At 37.6% G+C, this 24,344-nt stretch overlaps 2 protein-coding genes across 2 annotated transcripts; one reads left to right on the top strand and one right to left on the bottom strand.

The window, feature by feature from the left end:
* Window positions 1–336: 336 nt before the first annotated feature.
* On the bottom strand, window positions 337–10,352 carry LOC139739678 (ribosomal RNA processing protein 36 homolog). The gene is made up of 8 exons (XM_071650291.1): window positions 10,259–10,352; window positions 7,976–8,036; window positions 7,253–7,333; window positions 5,776–5,842; window positions 4,828–4,932; window positions 3,517–3,591; window positions 1,182–1,299; window positions 337–482 (listed from the first exon to the last, which is right to left on the bottom strand). Exons 1-8 carry the CDS (start codon window positions 10,278–10,280, stop codon window positions 337–339), a joined length of 675 nt encoding a protein of 224 aa, XP_071506392.1. The 5' UTR covers window positions 10,281–10,352.
* A 4,937-nt stretch (window positions 10,353–15,289) lies between these two features.
* On the top strand, window positions 15,290–23,881 carry LOC139739666 (N-alpha-acetyltransferase 40-like). The gene is made up of 7 exons (XM_071650281.1): window positions 15,290–15,298; window positions 16,069–16,175; window positions 16,663–16,758; window positions 17,364–17,525; window positions 20,107–20,190; window positions 20,761–20,838; window positions 23,290–23,881. Exons 1-7 carry the CDS (start codon window positions 15,290–15,292, stop codon window positions 23,450–23,452), a joined length of 699 nt encoding a protein of 232 aa, XP_071506382.1. The 3' UTR covers window positions 23,453–23,881.
* The last annotated feature ends 463 nt before the right edge of the window (window positions 23,882–24,344 follow it).

Genomic DNA, 24,344 nt, shown 5'->3' with positions numbered 1-24,344 from the left:
ACCTGCTGAAAATATGCTGTCATTTGGCATGCTCTAGGTTTTTTTTTTCCCCTCTGGGATAATCCATCTTCCCAATGCATTCGGCCAGTCCAGGGATCTAGATGATCCAGAGAGGTAATCAGTCCAGCTAATCAATTACGAAGAGGCAACCACTTTATCCATGAAACGCACAACATTATCATTGATCTGCAGGACAGCAGAACTCAGCAGCACTGTTCACAAAGTCGTGCTTTCACAGCTTCTAAACACTGGTTACCCACGCACAAGAGGGGGCAGCATTCCATGTCCATGGTTACCATAGATCTTCTGACTTCTGCATTTCCACCAAGCCCAATTTCAGCCGTCAACCTGGCTGGCTGAGGGAAGTTTCCGCCTGGCCTTCTGCGCATTTTTCTTCCGCCTCTTTGCCAGGTATCTCTCCATCTTCCCACTGCTCTTCAGTGCTCGGAACTTCTCGGCAAGCTCAAGCTTGCGCTTATCAGCTGCATACACAAGACATAAAGACCAACAAAATATTGCAAAATATCCCTCATTGATTTCTGCCCTTAAGCAAAGGCTTGTGACTTAGAAAATTCAGATTTATATCAAACTCACAAACATAAGCACCTGTATGTTCATGCTAAAATCCACAAACCTTAACTACTCTGAATAGTTTGTAGCACATTTGGCACCCGATGAGCTTCTGCCAAGATAGATCAAATTGCTGCGTGTATAGTTAACTATCAAACATTGTTAGACACTAAAAAAACAGTACTGAAAAATGAAGACAGTAAATGCCAAATTAGCACTGCAATTCGTCGGGTGCCCGTGCATTGGCCGCTAACACAATACAAATTGTATTGCGTTAGCGGCCAATGCACGGGCACCCGACGAATTCTAAACGGAAGGTCGCGTAAGGCTTTGAACTTGTAATCATAATCACATACTTACACCACTCACGATTCAGGGACAATAATAATTTTTTTTTTTCTCTGAGACATCACTGTACCCATGACTGACTGAATACTGTTACGTATCACTCCAAAACAAGTAGAGGATTCTCAATGTTATATGACAACAGACAGTAGAGTATGCACTACAATTCAGCGTGGTGATTCTGAAAAAAAAAGAAAAAATTGCACAGTCAGTACATGCCACTTTGGGCTTGATTCTTTACAGAGAAAACAAAAGTTAGGACTCACATTTCTTAAGAAAGAAGGGTTTCTTCCCTTCTTTCACCAGATCTTTCTCTTTCTTGACAAGTTTCTTTTCTATGTCCCTGACTTTCTGCTTCTTATTTTTGGCCTTCTCTTCTTGTTCCTGCAAAACAAGCAAAAGATGACTATGCAAGCAAACAAGCAACAAACATGTCTGTTAACTCGGTATATTTGTGACAAATCTGTGCCAGTACCTTCTATCATTGTTGATGGAGATAACATTTAAAATGCTTTGCACTTGCATATATCTGTCCAACAGTACTGACCTCTTTGAGTGACATCAAACACTGCACTAAACCATTCAAATATTCATTGTTGATAAGTTAGATTCTGTGCACAGCAATTTAATACACAACAAGTATACATCAAAATATAACAAAGATAACCAAATCTCCATGTATGCAGTTAGATAATGCTGACAGAGGTTTTTCGTTTGTTCACATGTTTGTTCTAACTACTGCATTTCGCAAACTGAATCATCTTCATGGAGAACTACAAATTTGCTGCAACTTATATGACAACAAATAGGGCATTTAACAAAGATATGTGACCCTGCATCACAAACCAACAAACAGTCCCCAGACATGGATTTTTAGTAAAGGGCAGATTCTGAAAGATCAGACTCTAAGCTTAATAATGATCCACAACTCAATACATATGGACTTTCCTAGCCTATCTTAATAATAGAAAGAAGGTACACACTCTGCAAAAGTATTTACTGAGAAGAGGCTTTGAAGTTTAGGGTCTATTCAAGTACTTAATCTCACTAAGCTGTGCTCTGTGCAATGAATGGAACAAAAACATAATGTAAAACTCCAGAGTCACCACAATGAAGGGATTATCTGATTAAGCAGAAATTTGGCAAACTCTATCAGAACATTCTATTCATGACTACTACTTGTATTAACTTTCATAGCAGTAGCATTATCCCTTCAAAGATGATTAGAGTTGAAAGTGAAGAGTATTCAAAGGAATTTTAAAAAGAAAAAAGGACCTCCAGGACATACATACTCACACTATCTAACAAAATAAAGTTTTCTAGAAAAGCTGTAACCCCACCCCCACTATTTTCCATTCTTTTCATGATTCCACACTCTAGAATTACATAAACAAGAATCGCCCATTAAGAACATATAGAAAACTCAAGATGGACAAGGTTGACCCATTTCACCTATTTTGAGTCCTCACATGAAATTGGGCTGTGCAACTTTTTGTTGGTTTAGCAATGAACTGTCAAAACATGTAAAGATGCACTAACTTATTTAACATATTTTTGTCCTATTGTCCCCCGAGGTAATAGTAGATTTTAAGCCATATGATTTTTTTCAATTTGACATACGAATCATTTTACAGTCATGGTTTTCAGGAAGATACTCAAATGGCGTGAAATGAGAGAGAAGGAAGGAGGGATCACAAAATGCCTTACACTCAGAACAGAAGTAGAAGGGCATCACTGAGACACCAGGATTCATGGGTCTGAACATTAAAGAGGAAATCCAGTCCAAAAATAAGTTAGTCTGATAAAAAAGAGTAAAATCTTACGAGTTCAAAGGTAAAAATTTGACTGGAATCGGATGAAAAAATAAGGAAGTTATGACATTTTGAAGTTTTGCTGATTTCTGCAAAACAATTCTTGTAGAGTGGATATGAATATGCAAATGAGTGAGCTAACCATGTCATAATCTCACATTTTTCCATTGATTGTGTACAAAATAAATGATGAAAATTCAGTGGTTCTGTCATTGAAGTCTGAAACATGATGTTATTCCTGGTTGAATAACTTCAGAATACAATTTAGTAATCAGTTAGACATATACGAGGATTTGAGCCTCAGGCATAATTGCGTTTCAATGAAAAACTGGAAATTTCCCAATTTTATGTACAACGTACATAACGGTAAGTTGCGAGGGGATGACATGCTCACTTTGCATTTGCATATATTCATTTTTAGCAATCAAGAACTGTTTCCCGAAAAAATAATGAAACTTCAAAATGTCATAACTTCCTTATTTTTCATCCGATTTGATCGAAATTACATCGCTGAACTCGTAATATTTTACTCTTTCTTACCAGATTAACTTATATTTGGACCGGATTTTCCCCATTAAAAAGCCTGTCATGGACATTCTATGACATGGCAGATGACGCTAGACATTTTCAAGGATCTATTCGAGGGTAACACCAACCTCATGTCAAATGTGTACCTCAAGGAAGAAGCTGCTAAATTGCCCACGCACCCCGGAAGGTATAGGTAAACTGCTGAGGCACAGCATCTTGTCCTCATGTCTTACATATATAAACAAAGAGGCAATATTCTCACCATTTTGGTTAGTAGCTTCTGAATCTTATGCTGCTTCTGCGAATCCTTTGTTTTCTTCACAGCCTTCTCAAGTTCCTGAATAAGAACATGAAAAACAAGAAAATAACAACAAAGTATTAATATTCAACTTCCACAATCACAGCAAGCATTTCATTTGTTATCAAAGATGCCTGTGTTGCAGTGCTGGATGAATTTTTGTAGCGCAAAATGTTGTATGCATACAGTACACTCAAAATGACACAAGGAGCACAATCAAACATGTCTGGAAACACATCTCGTGAGTCTTATTTCACAAAAAGTAAAACCTGGTCAGCCACAAAAGCAGAAATAACTGCATATGAGAAGAATAAAACATACAGAGCCCTCATGTAGATAACTGTTAGAAACACTTTTCATATTTTCATGACCTATATTGATAGTTCCTGAAGGATTATGACTCATCTGGCAATTGCTTTATACCTCCAATGCTGTCATATCAGGTGTGAAGTTTAAACTTGACAGGGAACTTACAGGCATATTTTACCATTTGCAGATGAAACAAAAACCCAGCATTAGAGCTTTAAAATAGTTCTAAAATGTGAGTTAGGGGTAGAAACAACCACTGTGAAAATTTGAATCAGTACAATGGATGCCAAGTATTGTTAAATATAGAAAATGTGAACAATAGCTATAATAAACATGTTTCCAGACTAAACCGTATACTGCTGAGACGGTTTATTGAGAAAAATACTGACATCTCCTTATATCTTAGGCTTTATTGCAAAACTTTTATATGGGAGGGTGTTTTGTGGTACAACAGATCTACACATATGCATGAAAGGCGATATCCTGAACATTTTTCAAATGACTGCTTCCAAAGGTAAACTGGATCTTTAATAGGTTGACAGTGAAAAGTTGCCTTTAAGATTACACACTTTCCTTCCACAGAAAATAACACACTCAACATTGCCTTCTTTATTATTGCTGATTGCGACAAAATCTTTTCTTCATAAATGCTACCCTGCAATTGTAATTTTCTGTGAAATCATCAAATCTGCTGTCATACTGAGGTAGTCCCATAGAGAAACTCAAGTTATTTTCAAACTCCACATTTAGGCAGTTATCACATTTGGTAGTTTTATAAAAATTAGCATAATCAAATTGTGGACTGCCTTTGTGAAATGACACAGAATATCACTGCACATCTGACAAAAGTAATCCCTAATGTATGGTTCTGCAGGGACAATGTTATAAATATCCAATAGTTTGTAGACAGTTGGTGCACATTCAGCAGTGTTTTCAATGTCATGTCCATATAGCTTTTGGTCGTACCTGCTTTTCTCTCTCCCTGATATCCTCAATAAACTTGTAGTTCTTGTCGAACAATTTCTCTCTGAATTTCCCTGACAGGTCATCAAAACGTGGATCTCTTGACATCTATAGAAAATATGTAAAGTAAGAAAGAAGAAAATGAGCTTTGGTTAATCATAACTCGAATAAAAATTTTATGGAAACCAGTAAGGCGAGGACAATACAAACAATTTTTGCAACAATAATTCAGACAAGCATCACTTGATAAAAACACAGATAATAAACCCTAAAAAGAGATAAAACCACACTTTATATTTTTCATTCAAGTCACAAGACTACCACAAAAAAAGAAGAAATTTATCCAAGCAAACGTGAATGAGCTTTTATCCATCCAATTAGCAACAGCTCTTTCCTAAATTTCAAAGCTAATGACAATATAATTCATTTCATACATAATGCAGTAAAGAGTACTAATCCATGTCAGCTACTGTGCTGTATTAAACATTTGTCCATAACCCCTGGAGTACAGGTGTATACATAAGCCAGCTTGTAAAAGATGAAACAAATCATTCATATAATTTTGACCAGAACATTTCTGAATATATTCTCATGTTCTTTATATGATAAAACTAATTCCTTGTTTTGCTTGTTAGTTGTTTGTATATCAGAAATTCCATACGTATTCTACAGTCAAAATTTGTCTACAGATAACCTTATTTCTAGGGTAATTGTTATGGATTTGGAGAAAAAAACCAACCCTTATTTAACACAATGTCATATTGATGTTGCCTGCCCAGTAGAAGAAGTTTTGACTGCAAGTGTGAAGTTTTGACTGCAAAATCACATTTCGGTCTTTGAGATAATCTGACAGTTTAGAAAGCTCTGTCATATGATGTAACCATAATTTTTGTGATTTTTCGAGCACACAAGACTCACAGATCTTCTGCTTGGCAGGTGGCAATAACATACCGGTTTCTGGACTGGAACGACTTCTCTGAACCTCGACACCTGGATCTTAGATGACACCTCTTGAGGTCTACAGAGGAACATGGAAGCACAAATTTTTCATCCTTCATCACCATTGATCTTGATGACGATGATGATGATGATGGTGATGATGATGATGATGATGATGATGATGATAATGATGACAAAATGAAAGCTACACATGATGGTAAAGATACAATGATTTGATACTGTATAGACCTAATATTTCGTGAGGTTTTTATTTCGTGAATTTTGCAAGTCAGCTGCTATTCGTGAAATTAAAAACACGCGAAAATATTGACTCTGAACCTGATATGAATGTGACATACACGTAAACATTTCTTCGTTCAGTACAAGACTCCACGATCACGAATCTAACCACTCAAGAAATCGTCGGGAAGTCTCGATTCGTGAAAATTTAGACTCGCGAAATATATGGCGTATACAGTATACAGCATGATTGTTACCACTGTGATGAGCACAATCTAAAAATGACACCTGGTCCATGGTTAACTGCAAATCATTGGAGTCTGAGCTTCTCACCACATAAATCTTAAGAGAATACTTGAGAATGGTGACTATAATACTATTGATAACAATCCTGAAAGAAAAAACAATGTGATTTCCTTATTTCAAACCTTTCTGAGGCTGCAAACCAATTAGACAATACACATGACTTCCAATTTTCTCAGGGAAGTGCACAAGGTAGTCTCATGTGAAATGGTAATTTCATTTCCATGAAAACTCAATTTGTAACTTGCATTTGGCTGTACAGATGGACAATGATACTTGTCACTGGTGTGTAAATCAAGAACCTTATCTGAGGTTGGTTGTGTGTTAAAGTAAAACCATAAATGGCAAAAAATAAATACATAGACAGACAGACAGACAGATAGACAGATAGATATATAAACAGATAGATAGATAGATAAATAAATATATACATTAGATGGCCAATGGATATCACATTTTGACAGATAGTTTAAATTCACAACAATTCAGAATGGTTCCACTCTTGTTTAATGACAGGATCTGCAACACAAGTAAAAGAGAGTTTTGCAATGTTTTATGACAAATCAAAGATTTACATCATATACCTTTTTTTTATTTCTATTTTTTGCCACACTCGTCACATTTACAGGAAAATTATTGGTATACACTGTAATTTATGCACGTAATCATCAATGCTATTTGAAAACAGTGACACAGTCCATGATGACCATGTAGCATTACAAAACAAAATATATATTAATTTACATAATTCATATGTCACACGAATATTGGACGTTATAAAACACACAATCTATTTTACACAAGAGATGACTTCTTGATAGAGTGTGGTGCTGATCTTTCAATATCATTACCACCACAAATGACAAATTGTAGTGCTCACAAAAGCATGCCTGCAGGCATTCATGATCTAACTTAACTACTATGGACACACATCATAAGCACTGACCTGTTCTTATTTGCACGTTTAAACTGCTTCTGAGTAGCTTGGGATGACTGTCGTTTTGCACCAAACAAGGCTTCATTGTACCTGTGCAGAAAAAAAAAATGTTGATATCATTCCTGTTTCAACATTGGATGTCTGGTTTGTGTTAAGACATTGTCTTACAGGGTGACAGTAACATCATATATGTAGTTTGTTTCAATGCTTTTACAAATATGCCAACTGAACATATAAACTGGGCTATGACATCTTTAAGTAATCAGTATTATCATGCATTCTGAAATTAGGACACACAAAAAAGTAATGGTGAATTCAGTCATCAGTACCTTTTTTCTTCTTCTTCTGTCTGAAATATACCAAACTAGAGTTTGAATACATCATACTTGGGCAGTCTGGTGTCCTTTGTCCTTTACTTCTAATTCCTTGAAATGAAATCTGCAATTGTATGTTATATAAAATGTAACAATGCCCAAATTACTCCTTCATATACAACTTAATAGAATCACAGTCATAAGATGAACACTTTATGACCTGTATCATCATTATTTTGAAAGACAATGGATTTTCCCATTTCAGGAAACAATAAACGAACATAAGTTGAACATCAAGTGCCCCCTTCCAAATAAAAGACATGCCTAGAAACTAGAGCAACAATAACAAATCTCTAATACAGATTTGGCTGGACATTAAATGTGAACAAAACTAAAAAAGAATAGATCTAGCACTTACACTTTGGATCCAACTCTCTCTTGAATCTTTTGCAGTTCAGCAAAGGGTATTTCAGATAAATCTGAAAAATAACATGAAATGTTACAAATAAACTTAGTGGAGGTAAATACCTACAAAACAAATCAAATAGTCTTAATTATTTTCTACATCATTCTTCACTAAGATAGTGAAATCCAAGGTCACCTTAGTGCATTCATAATGTAGATCGTAGGGTGTGAAATTTCTGTACACAGTACCAGACAGAGAAACACAATGAACATCATCTTCTAGACATACACAAATGTAGAGGCATCGCCATGCAAGAAATTCAGTATCAACATACAAAGGGGAAACATTAGTGACCAGGATAATGCCAACAGGCCATGGATCAAAGACATGAAAAATAATGTATCAACTTCAAAGCTACATGGACTTAAAATCAACACGAACCAATGAAATCACTGATACTGTGTGTGCATGTGTATGTGTGTGTGTGTGTGTGTACACTGTATGTGTGTGTGTGTGAATTTTACATGTCAGAGTTATTCAAATGTGATTAAAATCTGAAACCCGAGGGCTGAAGGCATATGGGCGGATGGGGTGCATGTTGGCATTTGGTGTGTGTGGATGTGTGTGTGCATGTGCGTGAGTGTTTTCTCGCAAATGGCCTTGATTTCTTTTTTCCTTTGAGAAGCAATGGATATGCCCCGTTTGTTTTGAGCAAATTATATATCATGTCCCCGCTTTGCAGGCATTCTGCAAGAATATAATGTGTGTTTAAAAAAACAACAAGGAAAAGTAGAAATTACGTGGTGCGTAATATATGTCCCCGCCGGAAGTAGCATTTAGTAGCAAAATGTACAATATAGGTAAAAAGATGAAGGTCAAAGGTCAAAGAAGTCAAAGGTCAAAATTCTATGTAGAAGTTTTGAAGCCCTCACCTAGTGCCATCACATAAAGCAAACGGAATCGAAATCGGGTTAGAAATGGCGAAGGAGTAGCATTTTGTAGCCAATGTACAATATAGGTAAAAAAATCAAGGTCAAAGGTCAAAATTCTGTGTAGAAGTTTTGAAGCCCTCACCTAGTGCCATCACTTAAAGCAAACGGAATTGAAATTGGGTTACAAATGGCAAAGGAGTAGCATTTTGTAGCAAAATGTACAATATAGGTCAAAAATCAAGGTCAAAGGTCAAAGAAGTCAAAGGTCAAAATTCTGTGTAGAAGTTTTGAAGCCCTCACCTAGTGCCATCACATCAAGCAAACGGAATCAAAATCGGGTTAGAAATGGCGAAGGAGTAGCATTTTGTAGCCAATGTACAATATAGGTCAAAAATCAAGGTCAAAGGTCAAAGAAGTCAAAGGTCAAAATTCTGTGTAGAAGTTTTGAAGCCCTCACCTAGTGCCATCACTTAAAGCAAACGGAATTGAAATCGGGTTACAAATGGCGAAGGAGTAGCATTTTGTAGGAAAATGTACAATATAGGTCAAAAATCAAGGTCAAAGGTCAAAGAAGTCAAAGGTCAAAATTCTGTGTAGAAGTTTTGAAGCCCTCACCTAGTGCCATCATATAAAGCAAACGGAATCAAAATCGGGTTAGAAATGGCAAAGGAGTAGCATTTTGAAGCAAAATGTACAATATAGGTCAAAGGTCAAGGTCAAAGGTCACAATTGAAATTCTGTATAGAAGTTTCAAAGCTCCCATGTAGTGCTATCATATAAAGCAAACAGAATCAAAATCGGGTTAGAAATGGCGAAGGAGTAGCATTTTGAACATTTTGATCACACACGGACGCACACACGGACGGACACACGGACGGACACACGGACACACGGACACACGGACGGACACACACACGTACGGAGCCCGTTTCATAGTCCCCTGCTCGAACTCGTTCGGCGGGGACAAAAAGCGGATTTCATTTCCTTGCTTAATATAAAAGAGTTACAATGTAAGTTTGATCCGATGTATCCGATATGCCCTTGTAGGTGAGAATGAGTTACGTGATTCAATATATTCAAGGGATATAGGTTTGGTAGTACGTCAATTACTTTCTGGTGAAGAAATTGTGAGTAGGGTTGATTTATAAATAAGTTACTGGTGTCTATGTTGTTGGAGAGAGACTATTTGCAGTATAAATTGACAAATGGATTTGTTTGTGTTTTGAATTGCATTTGTACCATTTTTGTTCGCGTTACACCCAGAATGGATTGATTTATGAATGATTTGAATGAAATCAATAAATATAAAGGGGGAAAAAGTGAATGACACTGAAAGAGCACAGATGGCTGGCTGTAAACTCACCTTGTTTGAGTTCCTCCTGCATAAAATATGGAAAGAGGAAGAAAAGGATATTTGCTAATAAAGTAGTAATAAGATGCTTAACTTTTTATTTTCAGATTTGAACTGAGCAACTACAAAGAAAAAACAAAAACAAAAATAATTTCAATAAACAAGTTTATCCGGGACCCCTTTTTTACAAGCTCTGCTTCTTTTGGGGTCCCAAACCATTCATTATTCTTAATGCTGTATCCTTTTGTAAAATGTCAAATGTTTAATGAATTGGTTAAATAAACTTGAAACTTGGTCAATTTTGTACTACCCGTACATCAACTAGAATAAATCATACTAAACTGAAAAATTCAAACACTTGTTAACAGGAAAAGGTGTACTATAGGGCCTACTTGAACCTGGGCTGTAGTGTATGGTTGGACCTACTACTCATCGACCGCCTGATTTTTATTTGATTGATAAGAATATTTAACACTGAAATTCACGTAAAAACTTGACCTAGTACATGATTGAGAAAATTCAGCATTATCAAATGCTGTTGTTCCCTTTTCACTTCGAAGTTTCAGTGCAAAAATATCGCTGTTGAACTTGAGTGGCCTCTTTTCAGCTTCCCGCGGTGCTGCTCCTTTGCCTTTTTAGATCGACCGCTGTTTCTGCATTGACAATGCACACAAACCGAGTTGTATTGAGCACCGTGTTGTATGAAAATGCATTGACATTGTCATTACATTACGATTCGATTAAAAATATTCATTTTAAATTTTGTTCTTGATTAATCCATTAATGAACAATGAATTTTCGCGTTTTTTCCTACACATCCTCATCAACGGTCAAAGCCAATACATTTTTATGTGCTGTGCGCGCAGTGCAGTGCGTACTAAGTGTTCTGTGCGCCAAAACAACGTGGTCGGTTTCAAAAAGGGTGGTCGATGTGTAATTATACATTTAGTACTAGTACAATTACAAATACTAGTAAAGCTACCATAATTTTACTGTAGGGAAGTGTAAATAAATTTTATATGTAATTTTCATGTGATTTTCACTTATAAGGAGACACTAAATTTTACAGCATCTAACGGCCTACAGACATTAATCTTTGCTTGCAAATCCTAGAATATCACATATCTAGAGCATAGAATCAACAGTCAGCACGCGATAATTCGCTCGTATTTATTCAGCTCGTATGCAAGCCTGCTCTAGGCTTGCATACATAATGAGCTGCGGAAGGGGATTTTGTCCTTGGGCTTTCGGCAACAAAAATGCACCTTATATTCACAAATTTGGAATCAAATCCAAGGAAAATATGTAAGCTATCGTCACATGTTACTCAAATTATTGTAAATGAAAAATATCATAGCGTAATTTGAGCTTGAAAAATGATGAAAAAAGTAATTCGTGTAGTCTAGTACACGTTCAAGACATCAAAAGAATACCAAATTCACCTTGCGTCTTAATGAAAATGCATTATTTGGTAGCCCATCTCTTAATCTTTGTATCCATGTAAATATCTTGACAATTTGTTGCTTAATCCGGTCAGGAACCAGTAAAATATACATCGATGTCAGTGCTGGTCAGCTTGAAACTGTGCAATCTCAAGAGTAAGCTCTCTCATTGGACAGCGCTTGCATTCAGTGCTTGCATCACGTCATTACGCTGCTACGGTTTCATGCCACGTGCGTGCAGAGCGCATGCTTGCAGAGCGCATGCTTGCATAGGCACGCGTGTAGATTTCTGTGCTTCGGACAGAAGCTAGGTAGAACTTAGAAGCTAGAGGTAGAAGCTTGGTACAGCGCGCGCGAATGCAAGCGCTGTCCAATGAGAGAGCTCTTTCGCGCCACTGTACACTTTGTGTGGAGCATACTTCCGGCTTAGGAGTGAATTTTACAGACATTTCAAAACGGATGCATCTCCTTGACTTCAATATATAATGAGCATCTAAGTTTCCTCTCTACCAAAAAGCCAAAATTAGAAACAACCGTTTCTCAATCCGGTCAGCAACCAAAAATGAACTTTAGATAACAACATTTTCTGTGAAAAGCAGGTGAAATTTACGTAAATTCAACTGATTATAACGTCATGACAAGAACCGATATTATACGCAAATTTGGTATCAAAATAAAAATCAAAGTCTAAGGAACAACTTATTGTGACTTGTAAGTTGTAACCATAATGAATGCATGTAAATGTCGCTGCATCCACGCACCGTGAAAACCAATCCAAAGCCCTGTCAAACTCACGCAAAATCTCGCACTCAAGAGACACCTTCAGAACGCAAAGATCGTCAACGAGAGTGCTGAATAAATCTTGCCGGATCGGCTCACTAGCATACGTGCTGCGGACTGACTGCATAGCTTTATTTCCTTCTGTTCCAGCTCGCATTTGTCACATCACGCCACATGCGCGTGCCATGGGCGGCTAAATGCGGGGATCGGGATCGGATGAATGCCATGATCATATCAACAAACAGCAATCTCTGTATATGGGACTGCAGCTGTTAGCGTTAGCGCATCAACTAGCACCCAGTGGAAACAACTGGACTCTCGCTCTGAGGTCACTTTATGATATAGAGTCGGATTGGACTACTAGTAGTTGTCACGTAAACGTAAACTCTGGGATTGCCACTTACCATATTTAACTTTTATTCTTAACGCAGGAAGCAAAACAATGAAAGACACCGTCTAGATCGCCGGAAACTCCAGTGGGCAGCGGTCTGGTGGTAGCGTGTAGATCACAAAATTCTACCAAAGATAGAATGCTGCCATCTAACGACCAGATAAATATAATGTTCTCGCGCTCTTTCAAGTCAAACTCAATGGCAAGTTGCGGGAAATATTCAGCTCGTATCATACATCCACGCCACGCCGCCGGGGTCGTCGCCACGCATTACCAGCGTCTACGTATGCGTTCAGAGTCCGAGTTTACAAGAGGTAGACACATCAAAAAGTCAGAAGTCGCCTTTCACTCGATACGAGCCAGTTTCTCTCCAGTAGTACTGAAGGTGGAAGCGAATCTGTAAAGAATCAAACATGGGAGTAAGTATGAATTAAAACTCTAATTTTAACCTAGGTTAGAGTACTGCTACAGCCAGTCGACTCCTCTCTTTTTATGAATATGACCATGAGTGCATGACTGCTGAATGACGACCAGGCCAGGACGTTCACTAACAACATTGTGTAACAAATTTAGCAATCATGGGTTAGCTTGACTGCCTTGAGAGACCGGCAGTCCGAGAAGCGAGAGATCAACCTAACCAGTTAGTAGTAGAGGGCTAGGTTACATTACGTATACTAGGGTAGTCGAAATCCTCTTTGTAACCACAACATTGTGTAACAAATTTAGCAATCATGGGTTAGCTTGACTGCCTTGAGAGACCGGCAGTCCGAGAAGCGAGAGATCAACCTAACCAGTTAGTAGTAGAGGGCTAGGTTACATTACGTATACTAGGGTAGTCGAAATCCTCTTTGTAACCACAATAAATTTTAAATTTGATTCAAATCTAATCTAAATCATATCTCACAGTCACACAGTCACAGCACTACAGCCACTAGCCCGACCAGACGCTGTTAATAAATTTACGCTGTGTTGCTACATACAGCGACTGGGCTGTGTATAGTTCACACAGCACATCACATGAGCCAGCAGTTCGTTAGCACTTTGGGTAGGTGAAAGCAAGCATTAAAGGGGCCCTGAAATCCAAATGTATGTTGATTTGTGTTGATTTAATTATGATACCCTCAACATCACTTTTATGGTGAAACGAATAAATTTCATCGAGAAACATTCCATATATTTTTAACAATTTTTTCTTCTATTTTTCTTCAGATTACTTTGGAATGCCCACAAAAAAATCCTTCTAAACCAATAATATTCTTGAGATGTCTGTCAATCTGTCAATCATTGCTAAAGTACTGAAATGTTTAACAAAAGACATTGGAATGCACCTTCCTCTCGACTCAGCATAACTTGCATGTTTCTGTGATATTAATGTGACTAACATTAACAAAAGACATGGTGAGGGAACATGCAAGTTATGCTGAGCTAATTGTCAACCCATTCAGAATGTGCAGATATTTTCATGGGTTTTTTCATTTGTGCTGGCCAGAATTAGTGCAAAATACGCAAATTGCCAAAAATTAATGTACCAGTACTGCAAAAAATTCCTTCGTCTACAGTAGGCCTAATATTAACCTCATTAGTATGCCACCTTTCTTTCAGCCAGTCTCTCTTCTATATTAAGTGTCCTAGAAAAAAAAAAAAGAGAAACTGATTCCATGATAATGATGCCAGTTTTTTGCCAGTTATGGTAGTATTGGAATGGATGCAAATTAAGAACAAGGCATGGGTCAACCACTTAGAATTTATTTTGTTCTTTACACATTAGACAGCCACTCAATTCGTTTAATTCTCACAGTGATCGTAAATCTTGACTGGGAAAGACTCTCTTATATGTCATCCACTATATAATTTTGCCATACCACTGTACACAACCTTACCTTGTTAGGCAAATCTGATGCGCACACGCACACATATTTGGCAATTCTTTTGGACAGTGTGCATCCCTGCGTACGCTAACACAAGAATGGGGTAGTGTAGCGTGGAATGGCAAAATTAAGCTGGAGTGACGTAAAAAATTTAATCTTTTCCGACATTGGGTGAGACTATAGGCCTATATGTATGTTCAAATGATGAAAAATAACTTCTTTGCTGTCTGGTGATTAGATAGATAGAGACCTGCAAAATATAACCCACAGCCAGTATCATTTAATAATAGAAAGCCATCATTTTTTATCAAGTGGTCTGTTTTTCTTCTTTTTTTTCTTATTGAAATTCAGCGTAAAAGTGCAAAGGGCAAGGAGAGGAAGCAGAAGCGGAAAGAGGTAAGATAAAGAAAATCTGGATCCTTCTTTTTAGGCTTGTTATAACCTCATAAAGACATTGCTATAACAGACATTTCCCATAGACACCTGCCTGAGACTTTGAGTACATTGTGCTAGTATACACCGGACTTTTCTTCAAGTGGCTAATGGAAGGAATTCATCAACCATGGAGCTAGTTCCATGCATGAATATTAATGCAAGTCACCAAATTGAATAAGTGTTTTAATGCACCAATTTTTTAAAAACTTATTTCTCTATTTCATATGCTGTAAAGCAAGATATTTTTGCAGCGTGAAATTTTCATGAATTGGAGTCAATGGCCTTTTTCATGGCATGAAAGTTTTGTGAATTGCCACTCAATGCCATTCAGTGCGTATAGTGCAGACAAGAACTTTTGCATACACTTTTGCAAATCTTGGCTCTTGTAAAATTCATGAAATTACAATGCATGTTATCCCTTGGGGTTTCGTTTGACAGTACCCATCCACAGTGGCGGATCGGGGGGGGGGGGGGCACTGGGCAAGCATCCCCTCTTTATTTTTCATTAACCCATCGAGAACGGTTTGATTTTTCTACAAGACGCATTTCCCATAGACTCCTGCCCAAGTATACTTGGGACTGTGCCTCAATGGGTTAAAACAAAAGAAATAAAGAGAAAAATCATGGGGGGCACATTTATTCCCCCCCCCCCAATTTTGTAAAGGTGCCTCCCCTTCACAGAATTCCTGGATTTGCCCCTGCATCCGTTCAGACACTGCCCATCAGTATATTAAACTGCAATCAATAAAAATAAGTGTTCCATATCATCAACAAACTGTTGATGTTTGCCTACACATGTACTTTTCCAAAGATACATTAGACTAACGTCACGTGACTAAAGCAAATGGTACCCGGTGTGTACCAAGGCATGCCTAATCATAATGTGATTTCTCTTGGTCACATTAGGAGCAAGCCAAGTTTGCCGCAGCAAGGGTTCTTGTCGATGCAGCCAATCAACTTGATGATCCGATGGAGAGCTTGGCGCCACCATTCAAGAAATATGAACAGAATGGGTGAGGTTTTTAATCAAGCTAAATTCTCTTTATTTTTGTGGCTATTTACTCATGTTTGATGGTGGTATCAACAGATATAGCTGGGTCCTTGTTGAATGTGTGAAAGTCAGCCATATGTCATGCATGTCGATATTAACTTCGGTATAATAAACTTGGGTATATAAATTGGGTGATAACTTGGGTATAAAACTTGGGTAAAATACCATAAGAGGAAATTATTGATAAACTACACTAATGGTGAAGAATTCTTATGTGTGCAACAAAATGAATTCACGTAAAAGCAGCGGAGTGGTTATTAGAAGTTTGTTAAAATGATATCATGACCATAGAATGTGCAATATACTGCTATATATAAGTTTAAGTTTCCTTTTTCCCAAATCACAAAAATCATAAATTTTCAGTCACTATGATCTCTGTTTGTGCGTGTGTGTGTGTGTGGGTATTGGACACTTGTAACGTTAGGTGCTAACTTTTGATGTTTCCCCAGGCTGTCGGTATCCATAGAAAGCAAGAAGGTGACAGATCTGGAGAAGGATGTTACAGATTGGATATTCAACCTCACCAAGACCAATATGCAGTCATTGTAAGTCTCCTTCCTCTAAAAACACAGCAGTCAGCCTGATTTAAAACTAAAAACGATTGTAATACTTAATTCCAACTCTCAGTATTTTCAAATATTTCTTAATCTTTTATTTGGGACAAATGTGTCATGCAAGTTGTTCAGTACATAAGTACTCGTTGAGTCATGATGTGCTACAACAGGCGTGATTGAGAAAAGGTGCTGTACATTTCTTTGTATCTAGACCTGTTGGAAGAGCATATTCTACAAAAACTCTTGCACATTTTTAATTGCCACAAGCAGGTTGTCATTGCGTATGCAGAGCAGCTTTTCTCCATGTAATAACTGTTATTTTCTAAAGCTCTGAAGTCGCAACCTTTGAGGACACAAATAGATGCAGAAACTTTCTGTGTTTTCTTTTCTTTGAGAAATGATGGTCTTCACAACTTTGCATGTGGAAGTGCCTGCAATTGAAAAAGAACTCTATGTAAAAACCAAAGGTGATGAGAAAGCTCTTTTTTTCCATCTGCTTGCTCCAGTGACGGCTTGTTACCAGAGTTTGATATGACATGGCATGACAGTGTAAGTTTTTTATCTTGATATCCGATCTCTGCCTGTCCCATCCACAGTTACGAGTCCAGTGAATGGGGATGGAAGGAGCGAGAAAAGAAGGAGGAGTTGATGGATGAGCAAGCCCGCTATCTGGTCGCCAGGACAGTTGACGACGGCAAGCTGGTTGGATTCTGCCATTTCAGATTTGATATGGACTATGAGGATGAGGTCATCTACTGGTGAGAGACCGATGATATCATAATTTTTCTTTTGGTTAGAATTGTATGAAATTTATCTAGACAAAAAACTTCATGTAATTGATAAGCAAGTGCCGTAATAGAAAGTCACCATATACATATTCATGGTTTGCATTATATATGGGATGATATACTCGTTGTATCTGATAATGATTCTTTGTTACCAATATCATGCATTTGCTCATATTTGCTTTTGTGATTGGTAATATCTATGGACAAAATGGTATGTGAAGGGAATGATAACGTACAATGAGTTATACCAAATCAGTGGAAACCAAGCTTGTAATTCTCATTGCAACATTGGCTGGCAGTTTTTTTTTATGCCTCCGCCACGAAGTGGTGCCGGAGGCATTATGTTTTCGGGTTGTCCGTCCGTCCGTAATGAATTTTGTGGACAAGGTAACTATCAAAACCTGTTGAGGTATCCTAATGAAACTTGGCATGTATGTATATTAGGGGGTGAAGTTGTGCCTATCAACTTTTGGGTGCACGTGCTCAAGGTCAAAGGTCAAAAGGTCAAGGTCAAATACATAAAATTTCACTATTTCCACCATATCTATGCAATGCCTGAAGATATTTTCTTGAAACTTAGTGTATACATGTATTACCCAATTTAGATTCTCTGGTGAAAGTTTGGGTCATGAGGTCAAAGGTCAAAGGTCAAAAGGTCGAGTAAAAGTATTAAAACTTCTTTTTTTCTCTGTAAATTGGAAAATTGTTCAAGGTATCTTCATGGAACATAGTATATACATGTACTGACTGGCAGTGATTATCTAGAGAATGTAGAGTTCATGGGGTCAAAGGTCAGGGGTCAAAGGCCAAGTGCAACACTTCAAAATTTTACTATTTCCCTCATGTTCATGCAATGCCAGCAGGATTATTATTATTTTTTTTTTACACTTGGTGTATGCATGTGTAACCTAATAGAAATTCTCTGGAGAATTTTACTTTTTTTTTTCTTTTCTTTTTTGCCTCAAAGGTCAAAAGGTCAAAGATCAAGTGAAAGTGCTGAACTAACTTTTTCCTCCATATCTCGGAAGTGGCTCAATTTATCGTGAAACTTACTGCATATTTATGCATGTTCTACCTGAACATGATTATCTTATGAATTTTAGGGTCAAAGGCCAGATGAACATGGTAACAATTTACTATTCAGTACAGAAATTGCACTTTTTCTCCATACCGGTACCATGAAAATTACTGAATGCATAAATGTATGAATGGGTCAAAGTCAAGTTAAAGTCCTTAAATCCCCAAATACATGCTCTCCTATTCATCCAATTAAACCAAGGTCAAGGAAGGTGAACATTCAACACATTTGTGACAAACTTGTCATTTCAATATTTTGCCAGTTTTGTGAAAATGTAATCACACATTGTCCACATGTACTATCTAGACCTATTAGGAGAATCATGCATTATGGCGGAGGCATACCAGTCGCCATAGCGACATTTCTAGTTTCTACAGTTATACCTAACTTCTGATAGAAATTTTCATGTTGCAAATTTAAATCTGTGGATGTTACCAAATACATGTGAAAATAGCAGACTGCTTTCAAATGTCACTTTAAATTCCAAATGCATTGTGGGAATCAAGTGGCTAAATATCTCTTTATCATAATCAGAATTGTGATATAGTCTTTACTGGGGATGTTACCTGTTCCACAACCATGAAAGTATTGTTAAAGCTGTATTATGAATCTATGTGATGTATTGCCATGGGAAGGCAATCAATGTATTTGACCATTTTATTTTTGTGAGTATGATTTTTGAATTAGGACTTGTAAGACAATTTCACAAGTTGTGAATGTGCTCCATTATAATAAAATGCGGGGATCACGTATCAAATTACGTAATGGAACAAACATTAACAGAGCATCTCTGCATGGGTGTGAAATAACTTCAAGTTTCAGTGTTTGAATAGAAATTGCTGTGCATTTCCTCCCTGTTGCACAAACCGTTTCCGATTAGCAAATCTTTCAGAATATTGAACATTTCTTTTATTCGTGGATTAACGAATAAGAACCATATTTCAGTCTCGGACTTGAAAACTTTCAATATAACAAATCTTGGGTATAAATGAACCTTTGGAATAACAAACCTTAGGAATAATTTGACCTTTGTATCACAAACTGTAACAGAGTCCTAAACCATTACTTTCATTCATGTGTATTCATACTAAGCATGAAAGTGCAAATAACTTTATTCTGTCCCTAAATTGTAGAGTCTCAACGAAATTAATGAGATGGCACATCAATTAACATTGATTTTTGGTGTATATAAGCGTTGAATAAACAACATATATATACGCATAGTTTGCGTGTCTTCATCACATATTGTATTTGTGTGGTTATAAAGAAATTTCGATATAAGTCATAACGAAAGAAACCTGCCAGTCCCGAGGACTTTGTTTTAATGGGAGTGCACTGTACTGGTGTTTCTGTCCCTGAATGAGAACACTAACACAGATGGTTTACCTTTCAGACGTGAATCTTGATATTATGTCACTTTTATCAGATCTCTCGTCTTTTTGCCTTTCTCCTTTTCATCCATCATGGTTCCAGCTATGAAATCCAGCTTACAAAAGATGTAAGAAGGAAAGGACTGGGCAAGCGTCTCATGCAAATCCTTGAACTCCTTGCATTCAGGTCAGTTTTAATATTGAAAAAAAAAAAGAATATCACAAACAACAAAGTTTGCATTAGGATGATCTTTGAATGTATCACAGGAAAGATTTATGACAAAGAGATAAAAAATGCATATGATAAAAAGTGTAACAAATTTTAGCATAGATGGTAATTCCATTTTTCCATATTTCTATGTGCCAGTTATGAAGGCTTCCATTTTAAATCAAAATTTAAGATGGAATTCTGAAAAAAAAAACCCTCAAAATGTAGAATAGAAGATTGAGAATTGCTTCAGACGCACTAAAGCTTTACACCTGGCATGATTATTTTACTATAGTTTGGAAGCGAAAATCTTTTGATAATATCAGGGTTAGCTGTATCCACACTATTGAGCAGTTACATTCACTTTAAACTCATCTTCGATAGTTGAGTGTCACATTAAATAATTTTATTGAAAGGGAACGGTTTTGGTTCATGGGTTTTTTTTGTTCATTCATGTGTATGTGATCTTGTCTCTGTGCCTTTCAAAGTCATTTGAAGTTATAACTTGAGTGTGCCTTGATGTTACATCAATGATGCTTTCTCCTCCAGGACACAAATGAAGAAAGTAATGATCACAGTCTTCAAGAACAACACAGCTGCAGCAAATTTCTTCACCAAAGTTATGAAGTAAGTGCATGAATGAACATCCCTTGTTTCCCTGATCTCTTGGTAGGAATTTCACTGTTGCATTGTTCAGATCATTTCTGTGCATGACATGCATTCTGTGTCATTTCCAGCTATTATTGTGCGTGGAATTATCCAAGGCTGCACACTGGCCCAGTCTGATGATCCAGACCAGTAAAAATCACTGTTGACAAGTAACTATTCAGGAATACTAGTCTGACATGACCAGTAAAAAAAAAGAATTGATTAAAAAAAAAAAAAATAATAAGTCTTTGTCGGAGCCAGTCGAAAAAGGACAAGTTTGATGAAGGGAAAATATGGGCTGCTTTTATCTAAAAACTTTCTGAGGCAGAATCACGATCCTAAACGCGTTTGAGGCATTTTCAGGGGTTAGATAAACGCAACCGTGTTTTCAAACGCGTTTTGAAACGCCTTTCAAATGGCGTTTTGAAACACGTTTGAGACCACAATCACCGTTCTGTAAGTAGATAAATGCAATGCCGTTTTGAAACGCGTTTATATCTCAAGGTCAAATCCCAGCTGTTTCCGGTTGTGCTCTCTTCCCATTATTTGTGTGTGACTGAGGAGGCATGTTTGGTGGTATGCAGTTGACCTTTACTTCCCGGGTCAAATGGCGCAAAGCAGCTGCGCAGTGACACCATTCGAATCGCGATTGTATGATGGTTAGATAAATGCGGCTCCCCGAGAATCGCGTTTCAAACCACATTTGCAAACACTGTTCCAAACGCGTGTTGAAACGTGATTCTCTCTCAAGTTAGATAAACGAAGCCTGAAAGACAATCACATTCTCTCACAAGTGTTACGCAAGTGATCGTATCAGGTTTTGCTGGCCCATCAGCGTCTAAATCATCAGTGTCTTGTACAATGCATCAGGCTGGATGAGAGGGAAATTTGACACATATGCCATCATGCCATGCAAGCAGGCCAGGCTTGTGTAGATTTTCATGAAAGTAGAGTCGATCAATAAATGTTGGCTACCAGGCAAAGGAATGCATGTACACAGTATGTATGCATTCCTTCACTCCCCATCAGGTCATAAACCACATGTAAATTGCATGGGGGCCCCATCCCAGGGAACAGGGTATATGCTTTACAAGTCTTGGTCCGTCCCCCCCCCCCCCTCTTTTTTCAGACGTGTACAGTAAGTTTTATGCTCAGACCGGTGAAAATGGAAAAACTGGGTATATACTAGTCCGACAGGGACTTGTTGGACCAGTAGAAAAAATTGGTTTGTGTGCAACCCTGAATTATCCCTTGATACAAACATCTTCCATGTTTTCCATGTATGCACATGTCACAGCTAACCTGCCGTTTGTTACTTGTTAAACTTACGTTTTGTTCTGTATTCATGCCAAATTGGTTGTCAAAACTGACAGACATGTCTGTACTCTGGAATAAGTAGCTGGCCATTCAATTTCTTTTGGGGAAATGTGTCCTTTCCAGTGGATTGAGTGAAAGCTGCAACATCATTCCTGTTTTAATGAATATAGATTTCATTTGTTGACATTCTGTTTCAGATACTGTAAAATTATAAATTTTCTTGATGTTGAAATTTTCGCGCATTTTGCACAACCAGAAACTAGGGTGAAAATAAAAGCACGCAAATGATTATGCTTGCTATTATGTTATAGTAGTTCATGTCTTTGTTTCCGCGGAATGACAGATTAGATTGATTGGTCTTTTGCTAATACAGTAGGACCTTGAATATATGACTACCAATTATCCAGAATCTCTGTTAGCCGGATGTCAACTGGCTTACTTTTTGTAATGTTTTCATGTATTTTTGTTCCAAGTCTCACTTAAAACAATCACACGTTCAACCATTATTGTGCAAATACGCAATGCACATACTCCAATCATCGCCGCAGACTGTAACTTTTAAGTCAGTTCATCAGATGATGTCAAAGACTGGTGCTGCGCTTATCACTAGCACCGAGTGCACGGCAGTGGTTACAATACAATGAAGCGGCAGTATTCGATGAGTCGCAATATTAATATCATTGTTGGTCAATATCAAACAAACAAACAATGCATGAAGGGACATTTTACTTGTATGTCGTTTTATTTCCGTATCATTTCTGAAATATGCTTCATGACGATGTCATGCAGATAATCATAATATTGATTGAATTGATAATAACATGTGTATACACGTGTATATCCCTCGCATGATATGTTAGAAAGTGCTGTATTTGAGCTTCTGTATCTCTCTTATCCAGCCAAATTGATTATCCAGTCACCTGCCGGTCCCCATGTGGCCAGATAACGGAGGTCCTGTTATACATGTCATCAATACTAAACAAACAAAGACTCTGAAGATGGACCACTTATGTTATTCGGTCCCTGCATTCGAGAAACAAACAAAACAAACAAACAAATAAGGATCACAGGCAGCAATTTATAATCTGTCCTTTCACCCTGTTTTCATGATAGGTATGAGATTGACGAGACCTCTCCAAGTATTTACGACCCCATGAGTGATGAGGACTACGAGATCATGAGCAAAGAGGTCACCACAAAGAAGTCAGCTCCTGGTCCAAGAACCTTTAAATGTCGGGCTAGTCCATCAAGTCCATGTTGTGTTAAGTGCACTTAGCTATGAAGTCAGCAGAGGACATCGACATACTGTAAAACCATAAATGTTTGCATGCATGAAACTTTCGCGAATTTCGAGAGGAGCCACAATTGGCAAAAGTAAAAAAAAAATGTTTGTCTTCACATTATGCATTGAGTAGCAGTGGTGATTGGCAAAAGTTTCATGCCACGGAGTAGGCTGGGGATTCCAATTTGTGAAATGTTCATGTTTCTGGTTTTACAGTATTCTCCATGGAGAAGCTGCATAGCTTCGGTTTGGAGAAAAACAATTCCCGAGCTACATTTGTCGTTCTTGCATGCGAGACGTTTGCAGACTTCTGTCCAGGTTTGTGCTTGAAGCAGACATTTTGGTCTTCCATCCTTCCATTTGTTGGTACCAGTATATCTGCAGATGTACCAAAACATGGATGACAAAAAACCGAGGGGGGGGGGGGGGAACAGAGTCAAGCTTTGAGAAGATTTTCTGAAGCCGAAGTTAATGATGTTGTATGTAAGGCAATGGAAGACCTCTCTCTGAAAGTTTGCTTGAGGCAGAACAAATTTGTCATCATCCATGTATTGGCATATCTGCAGATATACTATAAGGAGAGAAACTGTGCTTGCAGTGTGAAGGCTAGTACAAGTTTCACACGCAGGTTGTGCTTTCTCAGTATCTCATGAAATGCTGGCCTCCTTCAGTTCACAAAAAATTGTACACCAAAAGGGGTAATTTTTGAAAATTGTGGAAGCTGTTTGAGCATCCTTTTGGAATTTCATCATGGTCGCACAAGAAAAAGAAAAGAGAAAGGTGCTTGTGTAATACAAGCACCTGTTTTTGCACCCTAAAAGTCATTCATGCTATGTACATGTATATTTGAAATATTTCAGTCAATCTTAGCCGGGACAATTAAGTG

This window comes from Diadema antillarum, unplaced genomic scaffold (assembly GCF_040938485.1).
Source record: "Diadema antillarum isolate AM-2024a unplaced genomic scaffold, OU_Dant_1.0 scf00000029, whole genome shotgun sequence".
NCBI classification, from domain to species: domain Eukaryota; kingdom Metazoa; phylum Echinodermata; class Echinoidea; order Diadematoida; family Diadematidae; genus Diadema; species Diadema antillarum.
The sequence above is the reverse complement of the archived record's forward strand: the minus strand, read 5'-3'. Positions and strand labels throughout refer to the sequence as shown.